Genomic DNA, 27,584 nt, shown 5'->3' with positions numbered 1-27,584 from the left:
TTATCTATTTCTTCCTGTTTCCATTGGTAGTTTATACGTTTCTAGGAACTTACCCATTTCTTCTAGATTGCCCAATTTGTTGGCATGTAACTTTATATAATATTCTTTTAAAATTGTATTTCTGTGGTGTTGATTATAATCTTACCACTCTCATTTATGATTTTATTTGGTCCTTTCTCTTTCCATTTTGAATAAGTTTGACTAAGGGTTTATCAATGTTATTAATTCTTTCAAAGAACAAGCTCCTGGGTTGATTGATCTGTTCTACGGAGTTTTTTTTGTTTGTTTGTTTCTTTGTTTTTCATTCATTTCTGCTGTAATCTTTATTATTTTCCTTCTTCTTCTGGCTTTATTTAGGCCTCATTTGTTGTTCTTTTTCTAGCTCCTTTAGGTGTAAAGTTAAGTTCGGTATTTAATATTTTTCTTTGCTTCTTTTTTCTTTATAAATTGTTTTAATGTTTATTTATTTTTGAGAGAGAGAGACAGAGTGTGAGTGTGGCAGGGGCAGAGAGAGAGGGAGACACAAAATCTGAAGCAGGCTGCAGGCTATGAGCTGTCAGCACAGAGCTTGACATGGGGCTCGAACTCACAGACTGCAAGGCACCCCTCCATGTATTTTTTTAAATTATTTTTTTTTAATTTCTTCTTTTAACTTTCTGGTTGACCCATTCATTTTTTAGTAGCATATTCCTTAACCTACATTTATTTGTGGTCTTTCCAAATTTTTTTCTCGTGGTTGACTTCAAGTTTCATAGCGTTGTGGTTGATGCATTGCATGATCTTATTGTTTTTGTACTTGTTGAGGCCTGATTTGTGACCTAGTATGTGATCTATTCTGAAGAATGTCCCATGTGTACTTGAAAAGAATTTGTATTCTGGGGCCCGTGGATGGCTCAGTCGGTTAAGTGTCTGACTTCGGCTCAGGTCATGATTTCACAGCTTGTGAGTTGGAGCCCCACATCCAGCTCTGTGCCGACAGCTCAGAGCCTGGAGCCTGCTTCAGATTGTGTGTCCCTCTCTCGCTCTGCTCCTGCCCTGCTAATGCTCTCTCTCTCTCTTTCTCAAGAAAAGAAAAAAAAAAAGAATGTGTATTCTGCTGCTTTAGGATGGAGTATTCTGAATATGCCCCTGAAGTCCATCTGATCCTGTGTGTCATTGAAAGCCATTGTTTCCTTGTTGATTTTTCTTTTTTTTTTTTTCCCTTGTTGATTTTTCTGCTTGGATGATCTGTGCATTGGTTTAAGCAGAGTGCTAAATTCCCTATTATTGTTGTATTATTATTAATGAATTCCTTTTTGTTTGTTATTAATTGTTTTATATATTTTGGTGCTCCAGGTTGGGAGGTGAATATTTACAATTGTTAGATCCTCTTGTTGTATAGATATAGTGCCCTTCTTCATCCCTTATTATAGTCTTTGGTTTAAAATCTAGTTTGTCTGATAGAAGTATGGCTACTCTGGGATTCTTTTGATATTCATTAGCATGATAAATGGCTCTCCATCCCCTCACTTTCAGTTGCAGATGTCTTTAGATCTAAAATGAGTCTCTTGTAGGCAGCCTATAGATGGTTGTTGTTTGTTTGTTTATTTGTTTGTTGTTTTTAATCTATTCTGACACCGTGGTCTTTTGATTGGAGCATGTAGTCATTTTACATTCAGAGTGATTATTGATAGATATGTAATATTCAGTGCCATTTTATTACTTGTTTTGTATTGTTTCTGGAGATTTTACTCTCTTCCTTTCTAGCCTTTGTCACTTTTGGTCTTTCCTTCCTGCTCAGAGTCCCCTTTAATATTTCTGGCAGGGTTGGTTTAATGATCACAAACTCCTTTAGTTTTTGTTTGTCTGGAAAACTCTTTATCTGTCCTCCTATTCTGTATGACAGCCTTACCACATAGAGTATTCTTGGCTGCACATATTTCCAATTCAGCACATTGAATATATCGTGCCACTGCCTTCTGGTTTGCCAAGTTTCTGTGGAAAGATCTCCTGTTAACCTTATTTGTCTTCTCTTATAAGTTAAGGGCTTCTTTTATCTTGCTGCTTTTAGGATTTTTCTTTATCTCTATATTTGGCACATTCAACTACTATATGTCTTGGTGTTGTCCTGCTTTTGTTGATTTTGATGGGAGCTCTCTGTGCCTCCTGGATTTGAATGTCTGGTTCCTTCCCCAGATTATGCAAGTTTTCATCTGTGATTTCCTTAAACCTTCTACCCCCTTCTTCCCTCTCTTCTTCTTCTGGGGCTCCTATGATACAAGAGTTATTATGCTTTATGGAGTCACTGAGTTCTCTAAGTCTATATTCGTGATCTAATGTTATTCTTTCCCTCTTTTCAGATTCATTATTTTCCATAATTTTGACTCTTATATCACTTATTCATTCCTCTATTTCTTTCATCCTGGTTGTTATACCATTTGGTTTCAATTCTTGGCTATTTTACTTTTCATATTGGCCTAGCCTTTAGGTCTTTTACCTCTGCAGCAAGGGACTCCCTGGTGTCTTCTATTCTTTTCTCAAGCCCAGCTAGTATCCTTATGGTTGTTCCTTTAAATTCTGGATCAAGCGTATTATTTATATCTGTTTTTATTAGATCCCTAATCATGAACTTTTCTTGGTTTTTTTGTTTTTTTTTTTTTTTTCTTTTGGGATGAGTTCCCTCTGTCTTGGCATTTTGTCTAGGTCTCTGTCTTCTTCACTGTGTTAGGAAATCATGTTTGTTTACATCAGTTTATTGGAAATGATGTGTCACATCTTTTGATATTTTAAAATTGTATGAGTCTCAAGGCCAGTGATTTTGTATAATGCAAGTTTATGACAAACCAAATGAAATCAAATATATCTAACAGTTCATCAACAATACCAGTCAGTTCCTTTGCTTCATGTATAAGTTGCAAAAACATTAAGAAGCTAAAATTACTGGGGCGCCTGGGTGGCTCACTTGGTTGAGCGTCCAACTTCAGCTCAGGTCATGATCTCACAGTTTGTGAGTTCAAGCCCCGCGTCAGGCTCTGTGCTGACAGCTCAGAGCCTGGAGCCTACTTTGGATTCTATGTCTCCCTCTCTCTGCCCCTTCCCTGCTCATGCTCTCTCTCTGTCTCTCAAAGATGAATAAACATTAAAAAAAAAAGCTAAAATTACTTAAGAATAATAAAATTTTAAGAAAATATAAGACACAGATGGTCATGAAAATATTGAAATATTAAATAGAAAATTAGTTCAGATTACTCTTTTTGGGAAAAAAAGGACATTGGAGATTTGAAGATTTCCTTTCAAAACATTTCATGATTGGAATAGGAAGGACAGCCACTCTTGGTGGGTAAAGTAGTAATGAGAAGATAGAAATAATTGAACTTAACAGTGGTAAATGTGCATCTTTAACAAATGCAATTTAAATTTTAGACAGCTAACACATATACTCTGGGAATACATTTAACAAATAGTTTTATGTATACTAATAGGATGTAAATTGGGTTTCTAGAATTCTCTCAAGAGTCTAACAAAAATCTAAGTCTGCCTAGAAATGAGTTCCATGCTTGATTTCAAAACTCACTGCTAATGTCACAGAAGTTATAATAATAATTAACTACTTTACCAAGAAAGGAAAAACTGTTTTTCATTTAATTGTATTGGTGACTAATACTTGAAATAATGTATAAAATTGTTGTCTTATGCTGTCATAGCTAAAACATACACAAAATCATTTTAATCTAAAATGTAAATTATAAAGTTGTTAAAATATTTTTCCCTTTATAATAAAGTTCTATTTTTGTTTAATTATAGACAAAAGGTTCTCAAACCATGACACCTTCTGGCTCCCAGAAAAAAGTTAAGAGAACTCTGCCAAACCCACCTCCCGAGGAGACCTCCACAGGCACTCAGGCAACATACAGCACAATGGGCACAGTTTCCAGGAGAAGGATTTGCAGAACCAACACAATGGCACGGGCCAAGATTCTCCAGGATATAGACAGAGAGCTTGATCTTGTAGAGAGGGAATCTGCAAAGCTTAGAAAGAAACAAGCAGAACTTGATGAGGAAGAAAAGGAGATCGATGCCAAGTTACGGTACCTGGAAATGGGAATTAACAGGAGGAAAGAGGCATTATTAAAGGAGAGGGAAAAGAGAGAGCGTGCCTACCTCCAGGGAGTAGCTGAGGATCGGGATTATATGTCTGACAGTGAGGTGAGCAGCACCCGACCCACCAGAATAGAAAGTCAGCATGGCATAGAGCGACCAAGAACTGCTCCCCAAACTGAATTTAGTCAGTTTATACCACCGCAAACCCAAACAGAATCTCAACTGGTTCCTCCTACGAGTCCTTATACACAGTACCAGTATTCTTCCCCTGCTCTTCCTACCCAAGCACCCACCCCATATACCCAACAGTCCCATTTTCAGCAACAGACTTTGTACCATCAGCAAGTTTCACCTTATCAGACTCAGCCAACATTTCAAGCTGTGGCAACAATGTCCTTCACACCTCAAGCTCAACCTACACCAACCCCACAACCTTCTTACCAGTTACCATCACAAATGATGGTGATACAGCAGAAGCCAAGGCAAACTACATTATATTTGGAGCCCAAGATAACTTCAAACTATGAGGTAATTCGCAACCAACCCCTGATGATAGCACCTGTTTCTACTGATAATACGTATGCTGTTTCCCACCTTGGGAGTAAGTACAATAGCTTAGACTTGAGAATAGGATTGGAGGAAAGAAGTAGTATGGCAAGCAGTCCAATATCAAGCATATCTGCAGATTCTTTCTATGCAGATATTGACCATCATACTCCACGAAATTATGTCCTAATTGATGACATTGGAGAAATTACCAAAGGAACAGCAGCATTAAGCACTGCATTTAGCCTTCATGAAAAGGATCTGTCAAAAACAGACCGTCTCCTTCGATCCACTGAAACACGTAGGTCTCAAGAAGTGACAGATTTCCTGGCACCATTACAGACTTCCTCCAGATTGCATAGTTACGTGAAAGCAGAGGAAGATCCCATGGAAGATCCTTATGAGTTAAAGCTTCTGAAACATCAGATTAAACAAGAATTCCGTAGAGGAGCAGAGAGCTTAGATCACCTTGCTGGTCTTTCCCATTACTACCATGCTGATACTGGCTATAGACATTTTCCAAAATCCGAAAAGTACAGCATCAGTAGACTCACACTTGAAAAACAAGCAGCAAAACAACTACCAGCAGCCATACTTTATCAAAAGCAGTCAAAGCATAAGAAATCACTAATTGATCCCAAAATGTCAAAATTTTCTCCCATTCAAGAAAGTAGAGACCTTGAACCTGACTATACAAGCTATATGACTTCTAGCACCTCATCTATTGGCGGCATTTCTTCCAGAGCAAGGCTTCTTCAAGATGATATCACTTTTGGACTCAGAAAAAATATTACAGACCAACAGAAGTTTATGGGCTCATCCCTTGGAACAGGACTGGGCACATTGGGAAATACCCTACGTTCAGCTTTGCAGGATGAAGCAGATAAGCCATATAGTAGTGGCAGCAGGTCCAGACCTTCTTCCAGACCTTCGTCTGTCTATGGGCTTGATTTATCAATTAAAAGAGATTCTTCCAGCTCCTCCCTAAGACTGAAAGCTCAAGAGGCTGAAGCTCTAGATGTTTCCTTTAGTCATGCTTCACCTTCTGGCCGAACTAAGCCTACCAGTTTACCAATTAGCCAGAGTAGAGGAAGAATACCAATTGTGGCCCAGAATTCTGAAGAGGAAAGTCCACTCAGTCCTGTTGGCCAGCCAATGGGAATGGCCAGGGCTGCAGCTGGGCCCCTGCCACCAATATCTGCAGACACTAGGGATCAGTTTGGATCAAGTCATTCATTGCCTGAAGTTCAGCAACACATGAGAGAAGAATCACGAACTAGAGGCTATGACCGTGACATAGCGTTCATCATGGATGACTTCCAACATGCCATGTCAGACAGTGAAGGTAAATTGGGCCTCAACCTACCTTGTTACTCTCAAAACTCAAACTCTTATTTTTCTGCATGTTTAATTTTCCTTCTCCAAGGATGTATTCTACCTTTTTTAGTGCGTCTTTTGCATGTTTACTTCAATTTTATTTCTTGTAAATGGAAATTTGATCTTGTGTATAGATTTCCTAGCATGCTTTTCTTTATTTCCTTTTAGTTTATTATTTTACTGTTGTTTCTTGATTGTTTGCTTGATTTGTTTGGCGTCCACTTTTCCAAAACCATTATTAATTGTGTCAATAAAATATGGTCATCCCTTAATTCCATAGCTGGAAAGTTTTTCATTGTATGTTTCTTTTATTTTTTAAAAAATGAATTTCTAAATATACTGGTCAGTTTATTTCAGTTTGTGAAAGTATTAAGATTTAGAGCTATTAAGTACTATTCTGCTAGACTTTGTAATAGAAAAGTACTTATGTTATTTTTGTGATATCATTGTTTATTAATTCAGAGAATGTTCTCTTTTTGAGACTCTTTGGCTAAGGACCTGATATTAACATAATGTAAATTTTATAATTCTCCTTAAATAAAAGATTCATATTTTATTTCTCTCACTATGAATATCGTAATTGACAAGTTTGTGCATTTTGCATTACATAACTAGAAAACTTAGCACTAAATATGATATTAACAATAAATAATCATAGCAGTATGCAGGAAACATTATTTAGATTTAGAATAAAATATTTGTACACTAATTTTGTGACAAGGGAGGAGACTTACAGGAATACAAAGTGTCCTTTCCATGCCAAGAGGACTCTTGACTTTCGGTTCTTTTTTCTCCCTCCTCTATGGTTTACATTTGAACGTAGGTATGATTTGAGTCCTGAAAATAAGACATTTCTCATCAAATAAAAGCATTATTATTTCATGCCTTTGAAGACTGTAGAGCACTAAGCTAACATGAACATCTCATCTTTTAAACCTGACATTTTCAGCAAAGACTCACAGGAAAATAAGTGTTCATGAAAAGAATTTTCTTTTTACTTCTGTTATCTAGACACTGATATGATTTTAGAAATTCAAATCTAGATTTAAAAAGATTAAATGACTGAATCTGAAAGTGGACAGACTTCTCTTAGTGAAATTCCAGCAGACTAGTTACTTTCTGACTTATTTTCTTCTCTACAGGCTATTGGATTGACCATTTTTATTGATAATTATTCAATTAAATAAAGCACACTCTTCGTATATTTTTTGTTTAGTCAATTGTTTGACTCTCTCTAGTTAAACAAGGTTATGATATTATGTGGAAACAGTTTCTTTTGCTACTTTTCTGACAGTCCACATTTTACACACATTATATGCATATAAAACAATTGTGCAGAAGAATATGAAGATTCTTCAGTAAACATATTGGTAAAATAACAAGATAAAACAAAAACTCCAACAGGTTTACGGCATAACTAAACACGTAAGGCTGCGTGTGTACATTGAGCATATATTTGACAGGATTTGACAAGTTCATTTATTCATCATGGAGTTTTGTCAACATAGTGCCAGACATGTAGGTGTATCTAGATATTCCAAAATGTGTTTGTTTACATACAACCCTATAAAAATAACCAAATGTTTTATTTCACATTTATATGTTTGGATGATATATACTCATAGTCATCAAGGGCTGTATGAAAAACATTATTTTCATAAAGTAGATGATGAGACATCATGCTGCATACAAAATTATGAAATGTATAAAGATGATATCAAAGAAATAATTAAAATTAAATGTCAATGAAATTACACAACTAAACTAAAATGTATTTAAAAATAAGACAAGAAAGTTAGTCATAAAGAACATGCTTATACAGAATTAGATAAAGGACAACTATAACAAATTGAATTACATATGTAACATTATGTGTGTGAGTTATAGTGATTATCTTTGAAAATTGTATGTTTTAAAATGTTAGTTATTTTCTTTGCTTTTTAAATCACATGAACATATTAACTCTTCTTCTGGTAAAGTGATGACCAGCTTTTCTTTTGAAATCTTGGATTCCTTGGGTAAGGGAAAAATTAGAGAATATTTTTCTTAATTACATAACTCATTTGTGAACTAATGAAATAGCAGGGATTTTTAAATAAATTTTTACCAAACATATGCTATATCTGTAATTCAATGATGTGAAGATCACTTTGAGAAGTGTTAACATTCATTCTAACAGGCTGTTTAGTATTGAGTAGACAAAAGCAAATTTAATTGATTTCAAATTGTTGTGTGCTTTCCTTGAATTCAATTAAACTCTAGGTTATAGACTCTAAGAATATTTTTTCAAATGTGTTTTATATGACTTTGGTTAATTTTGAAGTAGCTCACTTGAGATAAAATCTAGATAAGCATCATTTGCGTTGCTTAATATGTAAGGCCATTAGCTTGAAGTCCACAGTTTGACGTGCGCGCGTGGTTGATTATGTGCAGGGCACAATTGCCTTTGCTTTGGAGCAGATTTGGAGGGAAGCTAAGCTCAAAGCAGTCAAGTATATTTATCTCTACAACACAGATATTTTCATGAAAACATTCTTTCAAAGTATACTCCAAGCCAAAAATAAATAATAAAGCATTAATATAGTGTCTTTTAAAAATGTTTTTTTTAAACCTATGTTTGATACCAAATATATTTGAACTATTCATATAACGGTTGACTGTGAATAATGCTAGACCCCCAAATAGCTTACTTTTAGTTTACATTTAAGATTGCAAGAAAATATCATCAGTTGAAAACAAGGAGATATTAATCTGTAGCAAATTATATAAACTAATTTGGAAATTACTTTTTATAAAATTTAATTTTTAAAGTGCAGATCTACCATGGAAGATCAGACAATTGGAGTTGGAAACAACTAGCATTTATGTCCAATTAGCTATAAATTATGAAGAAAAAATACAATTTAAAAGTAGGTTCATTTCTCTGGTTGCACTTGATTGATCTATAAATTGATCTATAAATTGTTATGCAAAGTATGACAGATATCCCAACTTAGTTACATATTGAGTCAGTGTAAGGAACTGTAGACAACCAAAGTAGGTAATCAGAAATAAATTGACAAAATTTGAATCAGGTTGAGATTCTGCTTTATTGGCATAGACATAGTCAAGGAAACATGATTTAAAGGATTGTGTCTCAAATACAATTAATGAAGTTATATATTCAAGTGAAATCATATACTACATCATCTAAGATACTCATTTATTAAAACCAGCTAGATTTTTTTTCATGAGAAATATATAGGAATATGTAAGAAGATAAGATAACTATTACTGTGGTTGGGGATAATTTAGTGTATAGAGACCAATGGTTAACTTATAATTTTGTTTGGTATTTGCTTATCAAATGACTCATTTTAAATATTTTTTCATAAGTTTAGTTTTTTAGTGTAAAATTAAAACTATTAAAAACCATAATATTATCAAGGAGTTTGTGAGTAAAGTTTGTGTAACTGTTAATGACGTTCAAGGGCCAAATTAATATTTATTTTTTAATGTTTGTATCATAATTAGGACATTTAACTTCTTTCTTTAGTTGATGATTAATATTTCTATTTAATTCATCTCCCAAACACGTGTTGTATTTTATGGCATTTAGAAGGCATTGTTTTAGTGTTGAGAGAGGGGAAAAAAGAAAAAGCCTTATCCTCAAGCAGCTTAGAACCTCCTATTAGAGATCAGACAAGCACATATACAGCCACATACCAGGTATGTAACATTGGATTTCCTCAAATTGAAGACTGACTAAATTATGACACATCATCAGTCATCATACTTATTGAGGGCAAATGCTATGGTTAATCACAGGAGGTGACCACGGGACCCCGATCACAGGAGGTCTGGAGGTGAGTAGTGGTATATATGCTATTGGGTTGCCAATCCTACCAGCAAAGATGTAATGGAAATTGGGGGAAAAAAAAAGTGTTGAGAAGTTTTTGAAGAGAGGACAATCAAGGATGTAGACAGAAAAAGGAAACTATGAGGAGTTGGGAGAACTCAAAAGTACAGCATTGTAGATGCTAGAATTTATAGAAAGCCTAAGTTTATAGCACCATCAACGAATCTTTCAGCGCGAGAACTTGAGAAAGACTGCTCCATCTGCCGTTTAGGAAACAACAGTGTATTTCCAGATACCCTTTTACAAATTAGGGATCTTTTTGCAAAGAATAAAACTTTAAATGAAGTCAGATTCTATGTATTAGGTAAAATGGGACTTGGGGGCACCAAATAATAGCTTTAAAAGACCGTGGAATTACCAAGAACTGAATGGGCTGAAAAATTTAAAATTATTATGTACTTAAATGTGGTTGCATTTCAAAAAGTATTTTAAGATGTCAAGTTTTGCCACATTATAAATATAGAAAGCAGTCAATCAGCTCTTCAGTCGAATTCCTAAATCTGTGACTGCATGGAAAATAATTATTTAATTTTAATAAAAAATTGTAAATATATTTCAATAGTAGGCTACCAGGTGAGTATGGCACACATGTTCCTAACAGTAGTGTCTGGGATCCTCTTAGAAATAAACGTTTCATTTATTTATTGAATGTCATAGAAATGTCATGTTTTCAAAAACATTCACTTGGTTTTCAAAGCCAGAAGCCACATAGTAGTGGTTGATACAATAGTGGGAAAGTGACAGAATCTTTTGTACTGAAGGAAGACATTTTCCTTAGATGTTAGCGATAGGTGGAGGTAGTGGGGGAGAGGTGAGAAAGTAGAAACTAAAGGGTTGAGTTTGAATAAAATCACTTCTGAGGCATACTCACTTGTTCATTGATTCAGTCACTATCAAAATTTCTTCTCCTCATTTAAAATTTTATTTTATTTTCCTCTGAGAGTTTGAACAGGTGTGTACATTATTTTTTTTCTAAGTTACCCCATGGTACAAAATTTTTATCATAGTGTTGGAAATGATTTTTCTCATCCTACTGGGAGTTGTATTTGAAATGCATGAATGGCTAACAAGCCTGGAGCATGTTGGTACTTCAGAGCATCTTCTGTCCTCTATCATCTGTATTAGTTGTGGTTGCAATGTTTGATATTTCCTTGGTCTCCAAAGCCTATCATCTGCGTCGTGAAGAAACAGATTGGTTTGACAAACCCAGGGAGTCTCGTTTGGAAAATGGACATGGTCTGGATCGCAAACTGCCAGAAAGATTGGTCCACTCTAGACCACTTAGTCAACATCAAGAGCAAGTAAGTGCTGTATTGAGCAATCTCTTTTAGATTTATCCCCCACTGCAATTAAAAAAAAAAATATTCCATCAATCAATCAAGCAATCATCCTAGAATGGTCTCAGTATCATTTATCCTAAAATGCGTGGGACTTCGGTCAGTCTTCATAAAAAAAATTGTTTTTCCAGTAACTTAAAGTACTAAGTACCTTATTGAATCACCCATGGCTATTGACTTTGCAGCAATGACTGGGCAATTTAAGTGATTCAATCCTCCAAAAGATAATTAAGTTTGTACAACCTACCCAACACTGGTATACAAGGAGAATACATGTAGCTCCTAAAGAACTTACGGAATATTGGGTAAAATTGGTGTGGATAATTTCAGTGCTTTCCAATAACAGTGTGTTCAGGTGTTAAGAAATATAGCAATTAAGGGAGTGGACCAAACCAGGTCAGCTGGGACAGGGAAAGCTTCACTTGGGAAAGAGGAGAATTTATATTTTAGAGTCTATTATATGGACATATTTGTTTTATATTATCTTTGTATTTTATCATCAGAAAAACGCATAAAGTAGATAATATTCATTAATATCTATTTATAGATGGAATTAAACTTAGAGATAAATTTCACAATTAGATAAATATGATACCAAAATGCATGGCCATATTCACTTTAGAACCAATGAGGTGATGTTTGTATGAATTTTGAGAGACACTTGGGAGATCAACATTTGGATAAATTGAAGGAGACTCCTGTGTTAAGCCCAATGGTTTTAAATCGATTCCCTTAAGAGATAGATATTTTCAGACTGTGTACCCATAATCATTAAAATACCCACAGAAGAACCAGTTGACTTATTTCATATACATTATTAATTCCTAAACCATCTTGTCAGATTAGTGATTCTTTGATATAGAAGACAATTATTTTCAATGGCAAAGGTAAACCATATGAACTTACTGTACCTTACTTCGATGTTTCTTACATTAAAGTATAAAAAAGATGACTTGCCCATATACGTACTATTGAAAAGATAATATCTATACTCAAATTTTACTTCTTCCAGAGCAATTTCAGTTTTCATGGATAAATTTCTCGCTGCTAAAAAGGACTTCTGGATCTCCAAATTTTGTTCTGCTTGGCTTTATATATATTTTCTAGAAATCTTGGGATTCTTCTTTCTGTATTATAAATATTCTTTCACTGTTTCTGATATCTTTGATAAGATTTGGCTTAGATCCATCTCCCACCCACCTCTCCTCTGGTAACCATGGATGAGTTGATGGGTCAAACAGGATAAGGGCATTAAGGAACACACTTACTGTAAATAAATAAATATGTAAATAAATATTTTTAAGAAAGGTTTTGTGTTAGGATTGTGTTTACCTCTATATACATGTCTATATACTTCCATTTCTTTCTACTTCATTAAAATGTATCAGGTAATTGACGTATACTTTTCTTAGCTTACCTTGTTATTATTAAAATTGTATATATAGCTGGAGTTCAATCTCACCAAATAGAACAGGTTGGAGAGCAAGAAAAATTAATAAACTCATTCTGAACATGTTTATGACGTATAAACTTAACTCTTTTTATCTGCAGTTATGAAAATAATCTGTCAGCTGAAACTAACTTCTTGAATATATTTTACTATGAGTTTCTCTCTTATAATGACTTACTTTTTATATCTTCCCTGTCTCATTTGTTTCTTTGAAGTTTAGTATTTCCCGCAAACCTACATCAGATCACTGAAAGCACAAATCCTTTAAAGAAATCTTAATAAGATGAAATATATAAACTACAGAGCTAGAAAATAACTTCTATATAATTATTTCCCGACACTACTATTTCCATGAATGCTTCGAATAGTCTTGGCCAACTAATTTATTCAACCAATATTCTTAGAGGATACATTTTAACGTAATCTATGTCCACCTCAATTCTATTGTATGTAAATGAAACATTAATAACCCTAGTAGTACTGTTTAATTTTAATTTTCTGTTACTAACATCTGCCTATTAATGATTTAAATGCATTGAGGACATAATGCATCCTGTTTAAACAAAATATATTTATAAACGCATATAATGCCAAAATTAAGCAGAGAGAGTATATTTAAGAATCATTTCATGAATTTCTTACTGTTTTTTATAAAGTATAAAATGTGAGGGTCTTTGTTAGAATTATTTATAGGTAAATGTAATAAAGTAATGTGTATTTTTGTGTTAAAAGTTATTTTTTTACATTTATAGATTTATTACATTTTTAAAAATTTATTTCATTGTTTTGAAAGAGAGAGAGAAGAGGGAGAGAGAGCATGGGCAGGGTAGGGGCAGAGAGAAATGGAGAGAGAATCCCAAGCAGGCTCTGCACCGTCAGCACAGAGTCAGACATGGGGCTCAAACTCATGAACTGTGAGATCATGACGTTGGCCGAAATCAAGAGTTGGATGCTTAACTGATTTAGCCACCAAGGCACCCCAGTTTATTGCATTTTTTTAATTTTGATGTCTAACATACAAATGAAAACCTACATATGTAGTTACCAAAACCGCAAATATCCAGAATTATAAACTAGTTATAAAGTGCACAGCCATATAATCAATATACAGACCAAGGAAGGGAAAGATGTCTGCCCCCCAGATACCATTTTGTGCCTTTTCCAGATTATACTCTTCAACCTCCTCCAAACAAGTAACAAATATGTAACAACGTAACAAATAGTGTGACACTAATTGCTTTGATTTCCTTATAGTTTTTTCTCCACAGAAGTTACATAGAACACAACATATGCTTCGATTACATTTGCATAAAGTGCAAAATTAATGTGTTTTGGCTTTAATATTTATCTTCAAATACTCTTTGTCATTAAGTCACCATAACTGTATTTTGGTCTAGAGAGAATAATCCAATGGCATTCTCATTTTATTCATTTGTTTGCATCTGTAATCATAAAAAGGTAATATTGAGCTCTTGGTACTAATAAAGCTGAATGCTTGTATTTGGCAACGTTTGCATCACAAGAATCTATACCCATAAAATGCTCTGGAGGCGAAGTAATAAACCCAGACTGACTAGTGCAAAATGAATTTTTCTGCTTTTTTAAAAATATCTTATGTAAAAATTCAAGAGACACCCAGAAAACTTTTTCTGAATGTTTATTAAACTCAAAATCATATGATTATTTAAATATATATTTAAATATACATATACTTTGAATATATATATATACTTTGTATATATATTTAAATATATATACTTTGAATATATATATATATATAAATATATATACTTTGTGTATATATATATATACATACACACACACACACACACACATATATATATACATACACACTTTGAAAGGAAACAAATATGGATTTTCCTTCTTTACCTCATCTCGAAATAGGGCTAATAGCCCTCACAGGGTGAGTATAAAGGTCAGCACTTCCTGACTAATGCCAGCTGCCTCCACGTTCTGCACTAATACACGTGTCTTCTGCAATCCTCATGCAACTGCAATATTGAGGTACATTAAACTCTTCTGCAGAAGCCACCCTCCCTTACATTCGGGGCCTTTGGATGTCTTGTTCCCTCTCTCTGAGTACTCTTCCTCTTCTCCTTCCTTGTCGAACTCTACTTATCAGTTAGGTCTCCATGTCCTGTCTTGCAAGAAGACTTCTCTCACACCACCACCACCTCCCCACAAATTGGGGCAAGTGTTCTTCCCTTGTGCCCCAATGGTTTTGCAGGCATTATGTCACAGGCTGAGAGCTCCCAGAGAGCAGGGGCTCTCGATTCCATACACCACAGGGCCTAGCACAGTCCTTGGAACACGAGAAGGATGCTCTCATCCCTGCAGCTCACATGCATGGTGCTTAAGAGAGGGAAAGGATGAATGTCTCTGTGAATAGCAGATATGTTAACGCAAGTGTTATCATTTCATAAGTTTGAAGGCTCAGTTATTTGTGAGAATATGTGTAGGAAGGAAGAATTATCCTTTTGCTGGGAGGCATAAAGATGATAGTTCTTTCAGTGCAGAATCACCAAAAGACAAGGCCAGAGACCAGACTCTGGGGGAGAGGTGTGGGCAGTGCTTCACATCTTGCTCCTACTCCTATTTGACAGAAGCAACATGTCCCCTGAAACTCCATCTCCTGGGGAACTCTGAACACTCACCTGCAGTGCTTAGGGAAAAGCTAAGATTCAACTAGTTCATACATGGGAGATAGATACCACTGCTTTTCTACACATTTTTGGTCACATTGATCATAATTATGGCAGTTTTATGTTTTTGATTTATTAAGTGAGTTTGTGGTGCTGTAGAGACAGTCTCTGAAACTATATGAGGTGTTAGGAGATGTTCTGAAAGCAACATTTTATAGAAATGAAGATGCTAACATCCCCTCTACTAACATCATCATAGGTATAATTTAGAAGGTGATCATTGTTAGCTGATAAAATTCTGGGGAAAATTTTGGAAAATCCTAATTGTCTCCTAGCTGTGAAACAAATGCATTGAGATTACATCCAACTCTCCCTAGTCTAGAGATTTGGAAAGAGTAACAAAAGGTGAAAATGTGTCTTCCTACTTTATTTTTGACCAAGTGGAAAACGTGACTTTTTAAGATGGTTGCTAAATAAAACATGAAATTAAAGAAATTTAAAATAAAGTGAAATAATACCAGTTTTGCTTATCTACAGTATCAAACCAAGATTCATGTATATCTAATAGTTGTAGAATTTTCAATGCACATGGTTTAATTTTTAGTAAAAAAAAAATGAAGATCTTGAAATGTGGATTGAGGGAAGTGAAAGAACAGAAGTAGAAAGAGAAAAGATGAAAGGTGGGGGGAGTAAGAAAGGCAGAGGAGAGAAGTTAAGAGTGAAGAAGAAAGGAGAGCGAGGTAGACAGAGACTGACACAGAGGAAACAAGACAGGAAGAAAAAAGGAAAATGTATAGACTCTTTTTTCCATGAAAATAAATGAGGTTTTCTTTTTCAAATGTTTTTAATTTATTCTTAGAGAAAGAGAGAGAGAGTGAGCACATGAGCAGGGGAAGGGACAGAGAAAGAGGAGAGAGAGTCCCAAGCAGGTTCCTGCTGTCAGCACAGAACCCTACATGGAACTCCCGCTCAGGAACGATGAGATCATGACCGGAGCCAAAATCAAGGACTGTTGCTTAAGTGACTGAGCCACCCAGTTCCCCCAATAAATAAGGTTTTCATTAGTTTACAAAGTTATGGTAGTATGCATTACTTAGGTTAACTTATTATACTTACCATAATAGGTTTATAATCTTGCAGACAACATTTCAGTTTTACTTTGAAGAAATCATATACTATTCCTGGACTCCACAGGATTCTGCTGTTGTTTGGGGGATGTTTTCTGTTCATCAGAAACCTGATTAAGCTTATTCTTTCCTAAAGAGAATAAAAGCAAAAGGCTATAATTTAAGCTTGCAGTTTTCAATGCATATGTTACTTTTAATATGTAAAATTCTAGCGATAGAATTCTAACATTCTTACATCTGGATTTACACATTAAAACCACTCGAGTATTCAAAGACCCTTCCTCACAAAGTCAACCTCTCTTGAGTTCTAAATTCTATTTAATATTTTGGTTCAGTACTCTCACACACTTCTTCTTTTTTTGTTAATGTTTATTTGTTAATTTTGAGAGAGTACGTGTGTGTGCTCAGCCAGGGAAGAGGGTTGGGGGTTGGTGCAGAGAGAGAGAGGAGAGTGAGAATCCCAAGCAGGCTCCGTGCTGTCAGTTCAGAGCCCCACGTGGGACTCATCTCATGAATCGATCCATGGATCAAGAGTCAGAAGCTTAACTGAGCCACTCAGGCACTTCTTAAACTTCTTTAGCAAACTTAATTTTGTTTGTAATTTCATTCACATTTTTCCAAGGTGATAGAAGATTTCATCCTAATAAAATCCTATTAAGGCAGATATGAGCAAATATTTCACTGTTTTTATCTTTCATTATTTCACAAATCTCATTTAGAAGCCAAGTTCCATAAAACAGAAGACACAAGTTTGCATTCACTAATTTGTTTGGTTTCAGAAATCTCATTTTGCCAAGGGGAAACAGATAATGAAATCTTTTATTAACTAAACCAACACACTTAAAAAACAAGTCTAATCCTGTATATTACACTTTGTCTTTAAACATTGATTTTTCACCTTATCACATATATGTCTTAGATTATACAGATGAACGGGAAGACTGTGCACTACATCTTTCCTCATGCAAGAATAAAAATAACAAGAGACTCTAAGGATCACACGGTTTCAGGTAAGGGAAATCAAATGACCTACTTTTTTATTTTAATGTGAGACTGGGACATGTATTTGGATTTCAGCTTAGATGGCTTCCCAAATTTTAGAAGACACTGCTTTTTATGTCAAAGATTGTGTTTTGGGAGAATTTCCAAAACTAAGCAGACTATGCACTTGAACATAAAAGATTGTAACGGCACAGTCATTAATATGACACGTTACTGATTGGTACGTCTTTAGGTCATTTTTTTTTTCATTAATTGCATTTTCAAAACATACATGGCATTATAATACTCCATGATTATTTCCCTATTGAGCAAAATGGTGACTGGTTTTAGAACTGTAAAACATTCTTTTACAGGAAATAGGGAACTGCCTCTGATTCTTCTAAGGAATAAATCCCCCTCTGCCTTGTCACTTTGAACATTATCAATTTCCTGAGTTTTTGTTTGTTTGCTTGTTTGTGTTCTTATGTAAACCAAGGCTTAGGACACATTTCTAAAGATTTTTATTTTGAAATAATGTTAGATTCCTACAAAATCCTGGGCCCCCCAGAAAATAGTACAGTCACTTCTTCTGTCTGTCCTTTACCTAGTTTCCCTAATGTTAACATCTACCTAATCACAATAAGATATCGAAACCAGAAAGTTAACATTAATATGAAGCTATTAAAATATCTACAAGCCTTATCTAGTTTTTGAGTTTCCCTTCTGACCCACTTAATTCTTTTTTTTTTTCTTTTTTTATGGTCCAAGATCCAATCCAGATTCCAAATTGCCTTTAGTTGTCATGCTTCCTTCATCTCCCCCGGTGTGGTAGTTTTGCTTTCGTGTTTCATGACCTAGATGCTTCTGAAAGATGATGGAAGTTTTATGTTACAAATTTAAAATTTTTGTTTAAATCTTTGAGACTAAATATAAATTCTGTCAAAGTTAATGACTTTTTGAAAGATGAACAGTACCTATATTCTCCCTCAAGTATATTCTTTGTGTATATAGACACTGTATATCAACAGAAAATATTCATAAATATAGATGTTCATATATACATATATATAAGTATATGTATAGGTGATATATCTAACATGGTATATGTGCTGGAGGGTTTTTTTTTCTCTTTAAGGACTGATATAACAAAGGACAAAAACAGGTATTTTTTTTATCAGTTCACTTGCTTATTGTTCCTTGCACATTTTAGACCATGGAGCATGTGGATGTGGAACAGGTTTTACTTTGAGCAACTTTACTCTCTTTATTTTCATAGAGAATGAATCGATTAGGAATCTAATGTTGTTTCCTTTTAAGATTGGTAATTTTTCTCCTATCAGAGACAGATAATTTAAACTTCCATAGTTTCACTGCATACACACAGTATTTTAAGTAGTGATGAAAGTCCCAAGGGTGAGTTTTAAAATCCATGGGCTCTGTGGATTGGAATAATTACTGTGGAATAACTCTATGGAATAGTTACTTCTGCAGACTATTTCAGTTCCCTCCAGCTCATAAAGCAAAACAACTTAGTGCTTCCCAGCAATGCCAAAATTTTTTCCACTGCCAGCAACAGAAATCTTCAAACTGGTTTACTAAATCATCAAAACTCTATATTAATGTATCTTTTTTCTAGCCATATTCTTACTTTTATGCTGTATTAATCATTCCCTCAACCTTAGTATTTGTCTTTTGTAACTCATTGTTTTAATTTGCTTTCCTTTACCACAATTAGGAATAAAAGCTTTAAGTATAAAAAAGACAGAAGTAATAACGGTTGATATCTCGTAAATATTCTAGTCTGAAAGCTAGATTCGGTTTCCTCTGTATGTAGATTTTACGAAATGAGAAGCAAGAATCATTGTTTTGAATACATTTGCTAGTAGTATAGTGTATCGTCTCTCTGCATGCCCCTTTTCCTTTTGATATTTACCTAATATAAAAGTAAAAATATTTTCCCCATTCTATTTCCCTGCATTAATTACTACTGAATATATTTTCCATGTGTCCTTGGATAGAATGATCTCATAGTAAATTAAATGTTCTGAAACAACTCGTGTTGTTTTTAAGTTAAGTCCTCAGTACCTCAAAGGGATTTAAGTACAGGTATATGCACAACTGGAGTGAGAAATGACTTCTTTAGCAAACAATGCCCAGAAGGTCTAAGCCAGTGGCAGGCAAGCCCTTAGGCAGAGCATTTGTGCTAATCAGAGAGGCTAATCTCTCTGCTTGCTGTTTGCCACTCAACCAAAAAAGCCTGTTTTGCTTGACTAAACTTTTGGTGATATTAAGGATTTACTGTCATTTTTTAGCTATGTTGTACCATTTTTATGTTAATGTTAAGGGCATATTTTTTTGAGATACATACTAAAATGTCTCCAGAAGAAACAATATTTGGGATTTCTTTCAAAATTAGTTGCATGGAGAATGATGAAGGAATAGATGAAAAAATATTGACTGTGGTTTGGTAATGGTTGGAGCTAGAAGACTGACCACCCTGGGTTTTATTATTGGCCTCCAGTATTTGTTTTATGTGCATGCAGTTTTCCATAATAAAAAAAAATGTTAAGTTTCTGTTTGTTTTTCATATTTAGAGAAAAAGAGCAATGGCCAGTAGCTTCATCAGTGGTGAAAAAGCTATCTAAACTAACAATTTAAATGCCTTTATAAATAAGATGAGGTTGTAAGCAAGAAAAGAGTGAAGAGAACAGTAGTGTATCTGTTCTCCCAAACAGAGGGCCAAATGGCCATGAGTGCATTTTCATCTTGATTATAGAAACTCATTGAAAGTAGAAGTACTGTGTATCTTCTATAAGAGTTTAATAAACCATTCTAACTGGAAGTAGCATTAAAATATTTTATAAGAATTATACAAAACAGGTATACCTCATAAAAAGAGAAAATATATCTTTATTTTTTGTAATAAAAAATAATTTCAAAATAGGAGACCAGAATAGAAAGTGTATGGGGTTTTTTGTTTTGTTTTTTTGTTTTTTTGTTTTGTTTTGTTTTGTTTTTTTTCATTGTTTCTCCCATGTGTTTCCCAAAGTATGAGCAGGAAACTCTCATGGTTCCCAAGATTCTTTCATGAAATCCACAAAGTCAAAACTATTTTCATAGTAAATTCTGAGAAACACTTGCCTTTGCACTCTCATTTCCTTGTGAATATGCAGTAGAGTTTTTTCTAGAGGTTACATGATGTGTGCATCACAACAGACCGTATACAGAGCAAATATGAGAATTTACCTGTATTCCAGTTAGCTCAATATTAGGCATATTTGTAATAATGTAAAGCAATACCACCCATCTCTTAAGTGTCCCATTTTTAAAATACAGTCATTTTTTTACCAAAAATGTCATTATTTTAACATAGAATGAGTTTATTAGTTTATATTCATTAATGTTTTAAACTCTCACTTTTAATTTATAATACAGAAAATATATAGAGCTGGAATTTATAGGACCAAAATCTCTTTGAGGTCCTCAGTAATATCAAAGAGTATAAATGGCTCATTAAAACCAAAATGTTTGAGAACCATTACTCTAATGATATTTATATAGATTTTAAAAAATTATAAATAAGTTTTTGTTCTTCCTATAAAAACTCATGCAACATAAAACATATTTTGCAAATGTTTTTATATCTCATGTTAGATACACTTTTAGTTATTTGTTAATATTTACTGATAGAACACCCCTGGTGTGATTTACATTGTGTTCATTGCAAGGGTAATAGAATGAATACAACACAGACTATTATCTAAAATGTTCTCATAATTTGGTAGTAAAATCTGAAATGCAAGTAATTATTACAATAGAATTTTAGGAACAACTGAGACAAAGTCATGGAATTTATAAAACTTTTATCGTTCATACCTATACATACATATATGTGTGTCCACACATGTATATATATGCATCATTATTTATATTTTTGTGATGTTTGCACAGAGAAATACATGCATACAATCTTCTATTAAATGATCTGTAATTTTTAGAAAATAGATCCTTTATTAACTGTAAACTTCACAGATATAGGTGCTGATCAACAACTGTATAATGGTTTTGAAAGTCTTTATTCAGCCAAACACAAGGCAACAAAATGAAGAGAATAGATAGTGAATTTTAGAAGAAAGACCTGAGTTAGAGTTCAACTCTATTGCTTATTTAAATTTTGAGAATAAATTTGCTCATCTGTAAAATAAGACCAACTCTATGTGTCTCACATAATTTCAAATGAACCCAGCACAAAATCCTGTACTTACTATACACTCAACAAATGTTATTTCCCCTTCTCTTAGAAATTATCAGGAAAAAAACGGAGAAAATGTAACGCTAAAGAAATGAGTCTCTCTTTTTTATTTAAAGCCATCTTATGGCTCTAGAAACACAGCTGTTTCAAACAAGCCAAAGAAATTCTTCTGATTTCAAAAAAGATAATTTGCTTATGTATAGTTCCATAATGGATTGGCTACATCTGCACGGCTAGAAAGACTAATTAGCAAGTGTACTAGTGAAGAACACTAAATATGTTTAGGTTCAAAAGACAGCACTATCTTCAGTGAAAATCGTGGCTCATCTTCTCTTCTTCGTTAGTCTACCATCTTTATGAGCTTTTAGAAACAAGAGACAAATGTAACAGGTCTCCTTGGATCTGAGATGGTAGCAATACCAAATATGGATAGGTTTTTTATTATTATTTAAACAGCTTTAATAAGGCATAATTTATGTAAGTGTACACATTGTAAGTGTGTACACATTTGTAAGTGTACAAATGCACAAGTGTACAAATCAATTACTTTTAGTGTATTTAGGGAGTGTTGTGACCGTCACCACAGTCTTGTGTTAGGACATTTCAGTCATTACAAAAAGTTCCCTTGAGCCGGCTAGCAATATCCACCTTCAACGCTCCAGCCACAGGCAGGAGATTTACATTCAGTATCTAAGTTTGCCCTTTCTGGGCATTTCATATAAATTGAATCATATACTATGCAGTTTTGGTGTCTGGCTCCTTTCACTTACCAACATTTTGCAGTTTATCTATTTTATCACATGTATCAGTCGTTTGATCTTTCTATAGCTAAATAGCATTGCATTGTTTGGATATTCTCCCTTTTTTTTTATCCATTGAATTTTTCCCAGTTTCAAATATTTGCATACAAGTTTGAGTTTAACCATATGATATTTTTTTAATGGTTTCCTAGAAGAGGAATTGTTGGGTTCTATGGTAAGTTTCTTTTTAACTATTCAAGAAACTGGCAAATCGTTTTCCAAAATGAATATACCATACTATGTTCTTGCCAGCAACGGCTGAGGGTTCCACGTTCTCCATGTCATTGCCAACACTTGATAATGTTTACCTTTTGGGGTGGGTGTGGATAAGAACTCTTTGTTTTGACTTCCGATTTCCTAATGACCTATGGTATTGAGCATATTTCAGGTGGTTATAAACAATGCCTGTCTCTTCTTTGGTGAAATGTCTGTTCACATACTGTACTCATTTGGGTTGTTTGTCTTCTTACTGAGTTGTATGAATTCTTTATATATTTTATGAATTCCATTTTATTGGAATTAAATTTATCAATATGTTTTTTCCTGTACCGACCAGGCTGAGCTCTTGATAGAGTATTAAGAACTATCCCAAGGTCACAAAGATTTTTCTCTTATTTTTTTATACCAGAAGCATTATACATTTAGTTTTATGACCTATTTTGTGTTGATTTTGGTATATGGTGTGAGGCAGAAGTCCACGTTCTTTTTTTTTTTTTTTAAGCATAAATGGATATCTATTTGTGTAAGTACCTTAAAGAAAATCCCCCCATTGAATAGCTTTGGCACGTTTTGTCAAAAACAATCACCATTAATGCAAGGATTTATTTTTGGTTACTCAGTTCTATTCTCTTTGACCATGTGACTAACTGTTATTTCACCACTAGTATACTTTATTGTTTATTACTGTGTTTTATTAAGTTTTGAACTCTGGTAATATAAGTCCCCCTTTCCAAAATTGTTTTGGCTATTGTAGATCTTTTTAATTTTAATAATATTTTAGTATCAGCCTGCTGGGATTATGATAGGGGTTGCACTGAAATTATAGATCAATTTGGAGAGAACTGCTATCTATTTCATTGAGCCATTTCATCCATGAACATGTAATATTTCTTCATTTACTTGGATCTTCTCTAATATTTTTCAGTAAAGTTTTATAGTTTTTGGTGTAGAAGACTAGCATTTCTTTTGTTAAATATGTCCCAATTATTTTATTGTTTTTGTTGCTCTTATAAATGGTGTTATTTCTTAACTTCAATTTTGGACTATTCATTGCAGTTTTATAGAAATACAATTTATTTTTGTATATTGACCTTTTATCTTATAATCTCACTAATGTTGTTTTTAGTTCTATTAGTTTTCTTGTGTGGAATCCTTGAGATTTTCTGAGGATGCAAGTTCATGTCATCTGCAAATAAAGACAGCTTTATTTCTTCCTTTCCCAACTAGAATAGTTAATTGAATTTTTTTCTTTATTGCACTTGCTAAAACTTTGTGTACAGTGTTGAACAGAATAGTGAGAGCAGACATCCTTGCTTTGTTCCTCAAGAATATTGACAACTGATTGTAATGAGAAATCAGGGACTCTGCCCTATCCCTGCCTTAGAGTTCCTTCCTCGCCTCCCCTTTGTTAATACTTACTGGAAGAGATTTTTTGGCCTAACATTTTAAAAAGCTGATCAGAAGTGTTTAAGAATAGCTTTAAAAGCCAACACAGCTAGTTAAACTTAATTTTATGTTTTTTTCAAATAATAGTGGATTACAGAGACGAGAGTTATGAGAGAAAGTGTAACTGTCAATCCAAAAACATGTATGTTCCATCCTAACTGCTGGAACTTGAACAGATTCTACAAGGTGGGCCTTGACACAGAAATGTCTCCTTTCCAATTCAGGAGAATTTCCTCACTTTTATTCTCATTTTAAGAGTATAGTTATATATGACACAGTTTCTCATTTTAAGAGTGCAATTATATATGATACAGTTTCTCATTGTAAGCCTCTCAAATTATTTTTAGGGATAAACTGAGTATAAACTTACAGAAGTGAAATGTAGATCAGGTGGAATCTCTTCTAAAATCACAATTTCTTTCTGGTAAATTTTATTTTATTTATTTATTTTTTTTTTAAATTTTTTTTTTCAACGTTTATTTATTTTTGGGACAGAGAGAGACAGAGCATGAACGGGGGAGGGGCAGAGAGAGAGGGAGACACAGAATCGGAAACAGGTTCCAGGCTCTGAGCCATCAGCCCAGAGCCTGACGCGGGGCTCGAACTCACGGACCGCAAGATCGTAACCTGGCTGAAGTCGGACACTTAACCGACTGCGCCACCCAGGCGCCCCCTCTGGTAAATTTTAATGAAAGCTTGCATTCATTTTCCCAGTAACAAAGGAATGCTTCTTTTCAAGGCCAGTTCCACATGAAAATAATCACTCCTCCTGATATCTATCAAGATAAATATTGCTTGTGCAATTCTGTTCCTGCTAAGGAAGTACTTTGCTTCTAACTGGAGATAGGTTAGCACATTTTTCTATGCATCTTTAATAAGATTAAGTTTAAAGGGATTAATGATTGATGCCATGAGGTGAGTGTGAAGACTTTCCAGATATTTAACCTCCAGGAGAGGAGGACAAATGGTAATGTTAATGTGAAATTTAAGGTTGTAAATCCAAAATGTATGAATTGGCCATGGAAAATTGGGCAATAAGAAATGAGATTCATTGAAAAGAATAAGGATTTATACTGATCTCCTGGAATATCTTCTTGACAAATAGAGTAATGAGAAAAACTATATAGAAAGAACAAGGATGTAGAAGTAGTCATGGGAAAAAAATAGGCTCCAATCTTAAGTTCTTTACATGCTGGACAACCTAGGTAAGTGTCTAAATTTCCTTCATCTTAGCTTCGTTGTCCTGAAATGTTATGGCTAGTACATAACATAAAAAGTTGTGGAAATATTTTCTTTTTTTTTTTACTTTTTAAATGTTTTTATTTATTTTTGGGAGACAGACAGAGACAGAGCATGAGCAGGAGAGGGGCGGAGAGAGGGAGACACAAAACCTGAAGCAGGCTCCAGACTCTGAGCTATCAGCACAGAGCCTAACGCGGGCCTCAAACTTGTGAATCTTGAGATCATGACCTGAGACCAATTCTGACACTTAACTGACTGAGCCACCCAGGCACCCCAGAAATAATTTTTAATGTAAAAAAAGTGTAAGACACACAGACAAAATTCTTGAAATGTTAGTTGTTTCTATTTGCCTCTATCTCTGAAGATGATACTAAAGAGTTTGAGAATAATCAAATAATGTATTAAATATAAAACAATATCGGCATGGCATACAGAAACCAAACAGAATTCATCACTTCAAAGTCATATATTTTGAGACATCTGATAGTTAAAAGTTCAACATATCTGATGTAGTAGAACATTGGCTGAAAATAAGAGCAGCTCTCTTTTTGTTTAAAGCACAATCTCACTGGAATGTTGGACTATTCATAGCTGGTCACCTAGCAACGTGTAACATTCCTTGTCCTTTCCAGGTAGTAGTAACAATGTTTAAAATAGAGAAATGAAAATAACCAAACAAATTGTATTATTTCACTCTTTAATGGAAAGTATCTCCTGATAGATACTGGAAAATAGAAGCTGTTGAACTACCTCGAACACTTTCTTCACCAATAGCAAATTGATTTGGATGAGAACAGGTTTAGACTATAGCGAAATAATAATCTGGACACCTAGATTTTATTTATATGTCTAAAGTGACTCATCAAATTCAGAACTTTTCTCACCTAATCAGTTTCTCAGTTCTTCCCCCAAATAGTAGTAATTATAACAATTATTATGCTACCAGGCTTGTAGGAACTTTGTTCTTTTTAGAGTTGCATAGCAAGATAGGAGTGTTAATCCAACTACTTATTCATTTAACAGCAGTATATGCAGTTCATATTTGTATATAGATGTGAAAATACAAACATGATTAAAACTGTAATGCTAAAAAAGTAACAATTTCATCTTTGTGATATATGATAAAGATATAAGCATGGCATCAACTTTTATGCATCAGTAGAAAAATAAAAATTATCGTAGACGAAACAAAACATCAAGTGATCAATTTAATCAATCCCAGCTACAGATTAAATGGTATGCTATGATCTGTGGCCACCTAAGCCAAAACATTTCCTCTCCTTAGTCTTGACTGAGAAATGTTGGTTCCCAACACATTTCCTCTATCCTGATGGTTTCTTCTCTTAAAAGCCTAATTGCAATCCTTCCCATCACTCTCCTCTCTACAACTGAACAGGGTAAGGAGGTGTTGGGTGTGCTGCTCTCAAATCCATCCCTTCTGATTCTAAACCAGGTGCTAACCAGGCAGGAGATGCGTTGCTGGTCACTTACTTGGGCTTCCTTCTAGCTTTGCCATATTACCAGGTGTTGCCATGAGCATTCAGCCTGGCAAAGCCTCATTTTCCTCATGTATAAACAGAGGGGGCTTTGTTTTTTTTCTTTTTATTTTAAGATCCACTGGGATGATGTAATTTTAAGGCATTTTCTAAGAATAGAATAGAATACAATTATATTGTTGTTAACACTCTTATCATTGATGCATTAGACTGACCTGGAGAAAAATGTGTATTTTAGTATTTATCCATTCAATATTCATTCAGTTGTATATTGAGTGTTGCCTAGATACTGTATGCTTACTACACATTTTATACCAGAATCTCAGCTTTGCAGAACTGAGCTCTTCCTCTGTTTATGCAGGGAAAAAAAGGTGATTTTTTGCCCTATCTTCCCTTTCATTCCTACCTTCTGTTATTGCTCAGTCACTGTGGTAACTACTATAAGCACAAATGTCTCCCAAGTTTTGCTACCAGGATAATGTCTATATATATTGTGTGCACAGAAAACCACTTTTATCTTTGTATTTTCTATTGACATGTAACAAATTACCACAACTTTAATGACTTAAAACAGCACACATTTAGTATCTCACAGTTTTCTTGGGTCAAGAAATCCAGGCACAGCTTAACTGGAATCTCTGGTCAGGATCTCAGAATGCTGCAGTCTACG

The 27,584-nt window shown here is 34.2% G+C and overlaps 1 protein-coding gene across 8 annotated transcripts in view; it reads left to right on the top strand.

The window, feature by feature from the left end:
- PCLO (piccolo presynaptic cytomatrix protein) overlaps positions 1–27,584 on the top strand; it is a 419,720-nt gene that overhangs the window by 259,803 nt on the left and 132,333 nt on the right. For all 8 annotated transcript variants that reach the window (XR_006298484.1, XM_043588726.1, XM_043588723.1 and 5 more), the window contains exons 7-9: positions 3,784–5,971; positions 11,066–11,202; positions 17,398–17,488. Coding sequence is in view for 7 of the 8 variants with exons in the window: in XM_043588726.1 (XP_043444661.1) it covers positions 3,784–5,971; positions 11,066–11,202; positions 17,398–17,488 (2,416 nt within the window). In the remaining variant the exon portion in view is untranslated. The remainder of the gene's footprint in view (positions 1–3,783; positions 5,972–11,065; positions 11,203–17,397; positions 17,489–27,584) is intronic.

This window comes from Prionailurus bengalensis, chromosome A2, assembly GCF_016509475.1.
Source record: "Prionailurus bengalensis isolate Pbe53 chromosome A2, Fcat_Pben_1.1_paternal_pri, whole genome shotgun sequence".
NCBI classification, from domain to species: domain Eukaryota; kingdom Metazoa; phylum Chordata; class Mammalia; order Carnivora; family Felidae; genus Prionailurus; species Prionailurus bengalensis.
Note: the sequence above shows the minus strand (reverse complement) of the source record. Positions and strands in the feature narration are given on the sequence as shown.